The sequence below is a fragment of the Anguilla anguilla genome, chromosome 1, assembly GCF_013347855.1.
Source record: "Anguilla anguilla isolate fAngAng1 chromosome 1, fAngAng1.pri, whole genome shotgun sequence".
In the NCBI taxonomy this organism is placed as follows: Eukaryota; Metazoa; Chordata; class Actinopteri; order Anguilliformes; family Anguillidae; genus Anguilla; species Anguilla anguilla.
Window position 1 is genome coordinate 902,501 of NC_049201.1, and position 12,500 is coordinate 915,000.

General features: G+C 53.1%; 1 protein-coding gene across 10 annotated transcripts in view; it reads right to left on the reverse strand.

Annotated features, from left to right (window-relative positions):
• Window positions 1-12,500, reverse strand: part of phactr4b (phosphatase and actin regulator 4b) — a 43,805-nt gene that overhangs the window by 12,737 nt on the left and 18,568 nt on the right. For 6 of the 10 annotated variants that reach the window (XM_035435924.1, XM_035435958.1, XM_035435934.1 and 3 more), the window contains 4 exons: window positions 4,781-4,951; window positions 3,935-4,015; window positions 1,287-1,655; window positions 770-1,162 (listed from right to left, as the gene is read on the reverse strand). In XM_035435924.1, coding sequence (XP_035291815.1) covers window positions 770-1,162; window positions 1,287-1,655; window positions 3,935-4,015; window positions 4,781-4,951 — 1,014 coding nt within the window. Of the gene's footprint in view, window positions 1-769; window positions 1,163-1,286; window positions 1,656-3,934; window positions 4,016-4,780; window positions 4,952-8,364; window positions 8,915-12,500 lie in introns of those variants that run through there. The other 4 variants (XM_035435913.1, XM_035435896.1, XM_035435976.1 and 1 more) reach the window with 2 other exon arrangements.

Below are 12,500 nucleotides of genomic sequence, written 5' to 3' on the forward strand. Positions count from 1 at the left end.
TAAAACTAACTCTGTAAACCCACAACCTGCAGTCTCACAGTCAACCCTGATACCAGGATGAGGAAGTAAGAAATGTATGCCCTGTGAAGGGTTGCCAGGTTCTATAAGTGCAGAAATCCACCCGGCCTGCTCAGTGAAAGCACATGATGCAGTTTCCAAACCCAGCAACTGGGAGAGCGGACGTGGCAGGCCTAAATGTGTTCAGCAGTGGGGAGCTTACAGGACCAAACAGCGGGAATAACACGAGGATCTGAGAACTCTCCCGAGGCGGGGAAGCAGAAAAACAGCGCTAGCGGGGGGGTGCTGAGCTCAGAGCCATCTGAGCCCCGTCCCTGGGGGGGGGGCAGTGTTTTCCACACGCATACCACCCTGTGGGATTAAACACAGCAACACCTGCTGTACCCACAAGCCAATCAGAGCAGGGTAACACCCTGCAGCAGCCAATCAGAATAGGACAATAGCAGGAAAGAGTATGCGTACGTATGTGTGGGAATGAGTATGTATATGTGAGTGAGAATGTGTGTGTGTGTTTGTGAGGGAGAATGAGTGTGTGTGTGTGTTTGTGAGGGAGAATGAGTGTGTGTGTGTGTGTGTGTGTTTGTGAGTGAGAATGAGTGCGTGTGTTTGAGGGAGAATGAGTGTGTGTGTGTGTGTGTGTGTTTGTGAGTGAGAATGAGTGCGTGTGTTTGAGGGAGAATGAGTGTGTGTGTGCTTGAAGTGCAATAAAGGAACAGGAGGCTAGGCAGACTTGTGGGCGGAGCTAACTCACCGAGCATGGCCGGGTTGCTGTTGCGGTTGAGGGGCTTCGGCGGGGGGGCGGGCGGCTGTTTGACCTGCAGGGGGCCGGGCGGGGCCGAGGCGGAGGGGACGAGGGGCCCAGCGGCCGGCGATGGCGGGTTGGGACCGGCGGAAGAGACGTTCCGCGCAGGTTTGGCCAGCGCGCTCACGGCAGAGGAGGAGGAGGACGAGGAGGAGCCGGAGGAGGTGGAGTAGGAGGGTGTGGCCACGGAGACGGGCACGCGGGGAGGGGCTTCGCTCCCGGGCTCTGGGGTGGAGCTCACCAGCCATTTAGGGGGCAGCATGGCCTGTTTGGGAGGCAGCGGCTCCCTCAGTGTGTCCCGCAGCGACTCGCTGTCTGGCACGAAGCGGCTGCCATTGGACTCTGCAACAACACAGGATGCACACACAGTTTAATATCACACACACACACAGTTTAATATCACACACACACACGTACTCACACACGCACGCACACACACACACACACACAGACAGGCGCGGCTCACCTCTGCGTGTTCGGCCCTCCTCGGCCGAGGCGTGTCGGGGGAGGGGGGTTTTGCGCTCGGCGTCTGAAGGGGGGCGTGTCCTGCGGCCATCCTCTGACGGGGCCTTCTGCAGGACAGGCTTCTTCTCTGTGTCAGGGTGGAGCCTGCCTGGGCGACGCCCCTCCTCTCCCTGCCACTGAAGCCCCGCCTTCTTCTCCCCGTCCCCTGGGGGGGGGCGGCTCCTCCGCTCCCCGCCCTGTGGCAGCCAGGTGGGGTTGACCCTGAAGTCCCCCTCTGAGGGGGGCCGGCCTGCACCCCCCGCCCCGCTCACAGGGACCGTGTGTCCGTTCTTCACATGGGGGGGCTTCGAGCTGTGCACCTCCACTCCCTCTGCAACAAGCACGCACACACACACACACACGCACACGCACACACAGAGTTATGATTACACACATACTATTATGATTATGAAATCACATTAGTCATTAATAGCTCACTGCCATTCCACTCCAGCTCAGGATTACTGTGACCGTCTCCATGGCAGCAGAGACAGGGTTTGCAGGTTTGAGTCCTCAAACTGATTTTTACAGCTAACCCATAGGAATAAACCCCCACCCATTACACAGCAGGTCTGGAGGTACAGAAGATGAGAACACCAGCTGCATTCAGACAAAGGGTGCTCCACAGCTCCCATGCTGGAGACCATGCGCCAGTGCAGTTACACACCAAGCATGTGTCCATTACATTACACTCATTTAGCAGAGTGGCTTACTGTGCATGAGAAACACAAGCGCACTGGCCTGATTAATAAGAGCGGCAGTGCCAGAGCGGGCAAACAGCATCCTTAGCCTGTTAGCCATGCTAACAAACATCATCCCCAGCCCAGTGGCTGAAGAAGCCACATCTCAAAAGCACCAGTGCCCATTAGCTATGCTAACGAAGAACCACAGAACCAATTCTATATACATCCACAACAAGCCCAAAGAAGAGAAACCATAAAACTACAGCCGGAACCCATCAAATGCTGTCAGCTGAATTAGTACGGAGGTGGGAGTGTTAGGTAGTGGGGATGGGAGGGGAACCATGATGTATCTGTAGAGAGGGTCCTGCAGCCTGTGTGGGCACATGTCTGATGATTCTGTTGGCCTGAGCACTTTCGGGAGTTTTTTTCCACCACTGGGGGGTACCAGTAGACAGACAGACATTATGACTGTGAGAACTGACCCCACAGGGAGGGGAGAGCCAGCCATCCTTGTTCAGTCTCCTTTCCGCATACTGTAATTGTATTAATTTAGCTTTTATCTGAGCCAGCATGCTCCGCTTCTTCAGTGAGAACCACAGAGAGTCAGAGGCAAGACAGAGGCAGAAACAGATACAAATACTGACTCTACACAGGGCTCTTTACACTGGGGGCTCTACACAGGGCACTCTACGCTGGGCGCTCTACACTGTGCGCTCTACACTGGAGGCTCTACGCTGGGGGCTCTGCACTGGGGGCTCTACGCTGGGCGCTCTACGCTGGGGGCTCTACGCTGGGGGCTCTGCACAGGGCACTCTACGCTGGGCGCTCTACACTGTGCGCTCTACACTGGAGGCTCTGCACAGGGGTCTACGCTGGGCGCTCTACACTGTGCGCTCTACACTGGAGGCTCTACACTGGGCTCTACACTAGGCTCTCTACACTGGGGGCTCTACACTGGGCTCTACACAGGGCACTCTACACTGGGGGCTCTACACTGGGCTCTACACAGGGCACTCTACACTGGGTACTCTACACTGGGGGCTCTACACTGGGGGCTCTACACTGGGGGCTCTACACAGGGCACTCTACACTGGGGGCTCTACACTGGGCTCTACACAGGGCACTCTACACTGGGTACTCTACACTGGGGGCTCTACACTGGGGGCTCTACACTGGGCTCTCTACACTGGTCACTCTACAATGGGCTCTACACTGGGCGGTCTACGTCACAGAGGAAGCTGTCACACTAAAGCCCACACATTTACCCTTCCCAGACCCGCCCATCTCAATGCAGCTCCCTCACAAAGTGCCAGGCTACCCAGAGGCCCTGAGGCAGAGAGCGCACAGATGCTCTGAAGCCTTCACGCGACGGATGGAAAAAGCCCCGCTGCGGATCTAATAAACGAGCGGAAAATGCACGACTTTCAAAGCTTTTTGCTGCAGGCGGAATTTGTTCCACTTTCACAAACTCCAGATAAAACCCACATCCTAATGCGCAGAGTTTGGGAGCTGGAACAGAGGAGGGACCGCAGAGACAGAGCAGGCTGTTTTTAACAGAGTTTCTTCCCACACCTGGCTCTGGACCTCTTACCCCTTGCAGGAGTAACAGAATGAGAAATGTGCCTTTTCACTCCGAACACATCCGGCTCATCCATGCTGGAACACGCAGGAGAAGCCACTGCTATGATTCATATTCACACTTCTGTCCCTGCACACATCACTGAGCTGCTCTCCCAGCTGAAGAAGCACATAGCAGCACACAAGTGGGTGGACTCTCTATGAACAGCCATCAGACAGGTCAGAGGAGGGTTCAATCTCATTCCCTGAATGAGGTCAGACATTTAAAAGGGGAGGTTTCTCTCTTAGCGATGTCTGAGTGAGTTCAGTGCTGTCTGAGTGAGATTAGTAAGGTCTGAATGATTCTCACCGTTATCTGGTATCTCCTTCAGCACTCCCTTCTCGATGAGCTCTTCCCGAGGCCGCCTCATCGACATCTTTCTTTCCAGAACTGCAGGAAAAGGAGTTTATGAGCACTGTCTGCCACCAGCCAATCACACGAGCAGACCATCTATAACCAGCCAATCACACACAGCTTTCCAGAACTGCAGGAAGAGGAGTTTATGAGCAGACTGCCACCAGCCAATCACACGAGCAGACCATCTATCACCAGCCAATCAAACACAGCCTTCCAGAACTGCAGGAAGTTTTCACAAGCAGACTCTGTGACCAGCCAATCACAGACAGTAGTGAAAAACCGAGTGTATGGTCCCAGCACCCTGTATCAATTAAAAGGTGTTAAAATCTAAGAAAAAAAGGATGTGACTGTATTGTAGACAGAGCTCCGCAAGCATGTGGGACGCAATGTGAGGTCAGCAGGATATTTTTCTTGGGCTTGCAACAATAGGCCATTAGGAACACCTCCAGCTACACATCTGACCAAGGAACTGGGGAAAGCAGAGGAAAATAGCTGCACAAGACTTACCAGGGAAACACAAACACAGAGTTGCACACAGGAACATGCAGGAACTGAAGGGAACACTTGGGAAAATTTAAGAACACACAGGAACTGAAAGGAACACTCGGGAACTGAAAGGAACAGACAGGAACACTCAGAAACTGAAGAGAACAGACAGAAACTGAAATGAACGCTTGCGAACATTCGAGAACATTCAGGAACAGACAGGAACTGAAAGGAACACAAGGGAACAGACAGGAACTGAAAGGAACACAAGGGAACAGATAGGAACAAACACCAGAGAAAACAAATGCTTACCTTCTGAAGTTTCCTTAAACTTCTCGCTGCTCTTCTTTTTCCTCCATTTCCAGGGCTTGAAGATCTTCCCCAGGCTGGAGAACTTGCCCTTGCGCTTGGTGGGTGGAGTAGTGTCCCCAGAGTTCCCCCCCTCAGTCCCCGTGGTGCTGTGCTGGTGGTCCACTTCATCGTCTGAGAGAGAGATGGAGAAGAGCTCACACACAGGGAGCAAAGCTCCACCATCCTGCCTTACACCAGCAGGCTGCTGTTATGGTAACGTCCGGGGACCAGCGTCTGAGCCGCTTCCAGGTGCACTGTGCTCTCAGTGACGGGCTCACGTTCAGTAAGCAGCACACGCGTGTGCACATGCATCACGTGCAGATGTGCAGCAGACCCAGATGTGGTGGCACGCAGGCCGCCCAGACCCCACCACTGTCAGGCCGAAGCAGCAAACACACCTGATGGAGCCCATGACCTGGATGCATTCAGAATCTGCCCCCAACTATGGCTCACAAATCTGACCAACACAGCTGGTGAGTTCACTTAGGTGATCTCTGAACTCGCCATTATGAAGTATCATCACAGGTAGGATAGGACCCATCACACAGGTGCAGGACCCATCACACAGGTGCAGGACCCATCACACAGGTACAGGACCCATCACACAGGTGCAGGACCCATCACACAGGTACAGGACCCATCACACAGGTGCAGGACCCATCACACAGGTACAGGACTCATCACACAGGTGCAGGACTCATCACACAGGTACAGGACTCATCACACAGGTGCAGGACCCATCACACAGGTACAGGACTCATCACACAGGTGCAGGACTCATCACACAGGTACAGGACTCATCACACAGGTACGAGCGGCAGCTCAGCAGATTCCCTCCCCAGGCCCAGCTCCATTAGAGCTGTTATTCTAAAGGGGGGAGGGTGGAAGGCCCACACTGGCACTCTCCCCCACATGCTCACGTACTCCTTATCAGCACTAAACCGCCTCCCCCCTCCCTCCCTGGCCTAGGAATGTACCATCGTACCACATGACAAGCCCCGCCCCCATTGCCAACAACATGCTCACACTACAGTCAGATTTTCATTTCAGCCTCTGACATATAACCAGTGTGTGAAATGTGGAAGCATGGGGTGCAGGAGGGGGGGGGGGGGGAGCTGTAGCCAACGTCTACATTAGATGTCCACAGATAAGATCTCTGTCCAGTCAGATCATTAATGACGGCGTCTGCAGCTGACACTGAATATAAACATCCTCCTGCAGCCACTTTAACATCCCCGATCTCTGAGTGAAGAAACGAGCCTCACGGTCTGTGCTGCTCTTCTCCTACACGCAGACCAGCGCTACACGCAGACCAGCTCTACACACAGACCAGCTCTACACGCAGACCAGCGTTACACGCAGACCAGCTCTACACACAGACCAGCTCTACACGCAGACCAGCTCTACACGCAGACCAACGCTACACGCAGACCAGCTCTACACGCAGACCAGCTCTACACGCAGACCAGCGCTACACGCAGACCAGCTCTACACGCAGACCAGCTCTACACGCAGACCGGCTCTACACGCAGACCGGCTCTACAGGCAGACCGGCTCTACACGCAGACCGGCTCTACACGCAGACCGGCGCTACACGCAGACCGGCTCTACACGCAGACCGGCTCTACACGCAGACCGGCGCTACACGCAGACCAGCTCTACACGCAGACCAGCTCTACACGCAGACCGGCTCTACACGCAGACCGGCTCTACACGCAGACCGGTTCTACACACAGACCGGCTCTACACGCAGACCGGCTCTACACGCAGACCAGCTCTACACGCAGACCGGCTCTACACACAGACCAGCTCTACACGCAGACCGGCTCTACACGCAGACCGGCGCTACACGCAGACCAGCTCTACACGCAGACCAGCGCTACACGCAGACCAGCTCTACACGCAGACCAGCGCTACACACAGACCAGCTCTACACGCAGACCGGCTCTACACGCAGACCGGCTCTACACACAGACCGGTGCTACACACAGACCGGCTCTACACACAGACCGGCTCTACACACAGACCGGCGCTACACACAGACCAGCTCTACACACAGACCGGCTCTACACACAGACCAGCTCTACACGCAGACCAGCTCTGGAGCTTCACAGGCCCCAGACTGCACTACACACCATCAGCAGGACAGCGTGACGCCCTGGAGAAGATGGGGTTACACAGCGCTGCCCTCAAAGGCCAGAGTACACAAGAAAGGGTGTCCTTAGGCACCGCCAAACACATTCCTCCAGCCAAATGATTCACCTGTGGAGGTGTGCTGAGGGTCAAAGGTCAGACTCCTAGCCACTGCTGTCCTGAAATACCACACTGGGGATTATCGCCGCACCACCCGCCCCCCGCCCCCTCCACTCAGTTTGTAAGGGAGGGGTCAAACAGCCTTTCACTGCACAGGGAAAATGCCTTTGTTTCACTACAGAAAATATTTACCAGGAGCAACTGAGGAGGAGGGGGGGGGCAGGCTGTCTGGGCCTCTGACCCCCACCACACAGGATATCCTGAGGAATAGGTTCCCACGGCAACGAGCCAGGCTAAAACAGCAGCAATAGAGCTAGCGGCCTTAACTGTAGAGACTGCGTTCGTTAGAACGAGGGCAGCACCTGTGTGCTCACCTGCGCCCCCCCCCCTTTCCCCCCAAAGGGGCCCAGCCTGTACAAAAACAGCTGAGGAGCATCAACTGGAGCACACAGTTGGGGCGTCTTGTAACCCCTCCCACCCGCCCAAAGGGATCACAGAGCTTCTCCACCCTAGCTCCCCAGTGGTGGAACGAACTCCCCGTCCCTCTCCGAACCTCCCCCTCACTATCCATCTTCCGCCGTGGCCTGAAGACTCATCTCTTCAGACTATACCTAGAATAACCACCACCATGCTGTGTATATATATATATTAAAAAAAAAAAAAAAAAAAAAAAAAAACAACCCTTTTTCCTTGTCACTTGTTACATGTTGCCCCATCCCTGCACTTCTTGGTAAATTGTATTTGTCCTAATACTCTAGCTTAATCTTCTGCCTAGTTTGGCTTTGCAGATGTTAGACCAGGATAGTGTTCATTGTTCTCCGCTAGAAATAGCTGTACAAAATAAGTAATTGTACCTTACTGAACCTGTGATTCAGCAGTTGTCTACGATCATGAAAATGCACTTCTTGTACGTCGCTTTGGATAAAAGCGTCTGCCAAATGAATGTAATGTAATGTAATGTAATGTAATGCACACACAAACGGCAGCCCTTCTGCCACAGAACTGCCAGCGCATCGCAAGAGAGAGTCAACATCCCTCTGAACACCAATCACATCCCTTTGACCACTGAGGAAGGACCAATCACGTCCCTCTGAACACAGAGAAAGGACCAATCACGTCCCTCTGAACACAGAGAAAGGACCAATCACATCCCTCTTGGCACAGAGAGAGGACCCATCACACCCATCTGGACAAAGAGAGAGGACCAATCACACCCACCAAGACACAGAGAGATGACCAATCACAGCCATCCAGACAGAGAGGAAAGCTGGCCAGACTGGGCGTGGCTGTACCTGGGCTCCAGCTGTGGCAGCGGCGGAGGTGCAGGTGGAGGTGGAGGCAGGTAGCCATGCTGAGGTGTGGTCAGAGAGTGGTCACAAAGCAGCAGCAACAAGGTTAGTGTACTGCCTGTTCTGCCACAGAGATATCAACACTACAGCCAAGTAACACCGGCACAGAGAGGAAGAGAGAGGGAGAGGGAGGGGGGAGGAAGTGAGGAAGGGATGGAGCGAGAGAGAGACAGCGAAAGAGCAGACTCCAGCACAAGGTCAGCAGGTAAATGAAACTGAAAGCAGGCAGCTGTCCTAGCAACGCGTTCCCGATTCCACACTGGATCACGTGGTCCCGAGGAGGTCCAGTGGGCCCGCCCTGAGCTCATGCAGTCCAGGACACGCTATCCAGCAGGCAGCACCACAGACCAGAGTCCAAAAACAGACGCTGCCGAGCCAAATCCACAGAGCTTCACCGCAGATATCCGCACCGAGTCAAGAAGAGGCAGCGAGTCCAGCCTGCCAGCCAGCCAGCCTCCCTCTCCCTCTCTCCCTCCCCATCTCTCTCCCTCCCTTCCTCTCGCTCTCCCTCTCTCCCACCCTTCCTCTCTCTCTATCCCTCTCTCTCTCTCTCTCTCTGACAATCAGAGATAATGGTGCTGGGGGGGCTGGGATACGGAGGCGGAGCACAGCTAATGGAGAGAGAGGAAACTGCACCACGCCCTGCACTCACACTGTGGACAGGAAGATACAGTACCACCCTCACCGTGACTCACCACCCACCCCCCCTTAAAACACCAGACATGTCCACTGTTCCAGCACAACAGGCAGAACCCCTGCACTGACATCAGCATTTAAAGGCAAACATGACGCTTCTGCTGTGCTCAGTCAGTTCTGCTCTGTTAGGCCAGCCAGTTCTGCTCTGTTCAGCCAGTCAGTTGTGCTCTGTTCAGTCAGTCAGTTCTGCTGTGTTCAGCCAGTCAGTTCTGCTGTGTTCAGCCAGTCAGTTCTGCTCTGTTCAGTCAGTTCTGCTGTGATCAGTCAGTTCTGCTTTATTCAGTCAGTCAGTTCTGCTCAGTTCAGTCAGTCAGTTCTGCTTTATTCAGTCAGTCATTTATGCTGTGTTAAATCAGTCAGTTCTGCTCAGTTCAGTCAGTTCTGCTGTGTTCAGTCAGTTCTACTGTGTTCAGTCAGTCAGTTCTGCTCAGTTCAGTCAGTTCTGCTGTGTTCAGTCAGTTCTGTTGTGTTCATTCAGTTCTGCTTTATTCAGTCAGTCAGTTCTGCTGTGATAAGTCAGTCAGTTATGCTGTGTTAAATCAGTCAGTTCTGCTGTGTTAAGTCAATGTAATGTAATGTAATGTGTAGCCTATAAATATGTGTATTTTAGTGAGTACCAGTCAGTGTATTTATTTATCACACAGGAGATACATGTACACCAGTTTCTACTTAAACACCATCTTCAAATGGTTTTTGTGAGATGTGACTGGTCTTTTTCGATGGGTGCACCCGTGCCAGGACGGGGAAATCACAAACGTCGAGTGACTTAAAGAACTTGTGTTACACTGTACACAATCGCCCCCAACAACAGTGACAGAGCGTTCTGAAACAGAGCGTTCAGTACAGCCTCGCTTCGGTGTGTTACATAGTTCCCCATGTTTATCTCAGCCGGAACACAGCCACGGTGTGCCTCAGCAAACCCCACCCAGACATGCCAAATCACCAGCCTGCGCCTACCCAAACCGAGCGCCTGTCCCCAGCACCTGGATCCAGCTGGCTTTGCATTTCACTGGTGGAAGTTAAGCTTCTTTGCTTATTTGAAAGGTTAGTCATGAAGGTCTGGCAGTGAATCACACATCCAGAGATAACAGCACACTGACACCCCCCCCCATATGTGCTCGCCATGAGCCCAGAGAAGCAGAGGGAGTCATGCGATTGTACTGGGGGGGGGAAGAGAAAGTCTTTAATGCTCCTCTAGGTGCAAGTGGAATGGATGTGACCTGCTTCTGCTCTTTCTGAAGGGCTGAGTTAACACTCAGGAGGCTGATTCTAGGAGGTTCTAGATGCTGCAGCCAGGTTCACTAACCCTTGTTGACGCTGAAGTCACATGTTAGGGTTGACAGTCCAATCAAACTAACTTTGACAGCCCCTCCCCCTGTTGGCTAAATCCCCACCCCCCCGCCCCCCATTCATAATCAGATCAGGAAACCAAGAAATGAAATGAATGTGGCTGATTCTCTTAAAGACCACCATGGGGGGCGGGGATACAGGACTTCACGCTTTTGGCCATGTGAAAGTTAAAGGATGGAGGGAGGGAAGGAGTGAGTAACAGAGAGGGAGAATGGAGGGAGGGAGAGAGAGGGGAAAGAAGGCAAGTCATTCAAATGAGTGAAACTATCTGTGCTGGGTTTCATTGGTTAGTTCAGTCAGGTTTACTGCCGTGGCAACAGTTATAGGTCATAAAGGCAGCGCTTCATGTGAGGGAATGGAGGGAGGGAGGGAGAGAGAGAGAGAGGGAAGAAGAGAGGAGGAGATGAAAGAGAAACGCTCCAGTGAGCTCTAGGAACCAGCCTGGTAAGAACCACCTGACCACAGCTTTCAGAAACACGACCTCACAATAAAACAGGCAGAAAGAAAGCCGCCGCCATTTTCAGGGTCAAACAAGCACACACACTCACACACTCACACACTCACAGACTCACAGACTCACAGACTCACAGACTCACAGACTCACAGACTCACAGACTCACAGACTCACAGACTCTCACACTCTCACACTCTCACACTCTCACACTCTCACACTCTCACACACTCACACACTCACACACTCACACACACACACACACACACACACACACACTCACACTCTTAAGCTTCCACCACTGGTGCCCCCAGTGGTGGACACTGCACAGACAGACACACCAGGGGGACACTGCACAGACAGACACACCAGGGGGACACTGCACAGAAAGACACACCAGGGGACACTGCACAGACAGACACACCAGGGGGACACTGCACAGATAGACACACTGCACAGACAGACACACCAGGGGGACACTGCACAGACAGGCACACCAGCATTAAGCAGGACACTCCAAGTTCCAGGCCTCTGGTTTGCAGAAGGGACACTCAACGCCCACACAGCTCGAGCTCATCCAGGAATAACAAACAGCTCAGCTCCCGTGTTTTCTCCGTGTTATTAGCTCTGAAACGGCTCTGGCTCAGTGCTAACGCTGCTGCTCGGTTGACTGCACTCATTTAAGGATGAAGGAGAAAGTACCCGCGCGCGAGTAACACAGGGCAGAACATCATGTTGGTGGGGTGGGGGGGGGTGGGGGGGGGGGGGGGTGGAACACTAACACGGTCAGCTTCCTTCAGCTTAGACAACATTCTCTTTTGTTTCAGTCAATTTTCCAATCATTTTCCACTTTTTAAACCATTAAATATTAAAATCCCACCCCTTTGTAATGGCAAAGTATCAATGATATGGGTGTGGCAATGTCATTGTTTACAGTAGGTATGCACACAGACACACGGACACACACACTCAGGTGCACACACACAGGCATAAAAATGCAAAGATACCAAACACACACACACACACACACACAGTGGGATGAAGCAGTCAGTCCCGCTCAGTCCCGCTGTTCACAGGTAATTAAGCACCTGAAATAAAACAGGGCTGACAGTTACCAGGTACCGCTTCAGGCACAGAGATGAGAACAGACAGCATCAGAGGACCAGTGCACTCAGACTCCGATAAACCACGCAGTCAGCACCACCTGTCACTGTAACAACCAGAGTCAGCACCACCTGTTACCATCACAACCAGGGTCAACACCACCTGTTACTATAACAACCAGAGTCAGCACCACCTGTTACTATAACAACCAGAGCCAGCACCACCTGTTACCATCACAAACAGGGTCAACACCACCTGTTACCATCAAATCCAGTCAGCACCACCAGCTACCATCACAACCAGGGTAAGCACCACCTGTTACCATCACAACCAGTCAGCACCACCTGTCACTATAACAACCAGTCAGCACCACCTGTTACTATAACAACCAGTCAGAATCACCTGTTACCATCACAACCAGTCAGCACAACCTGTTACCATCACAAACAGATTCAACATCAGCCATTAGCATAACAAC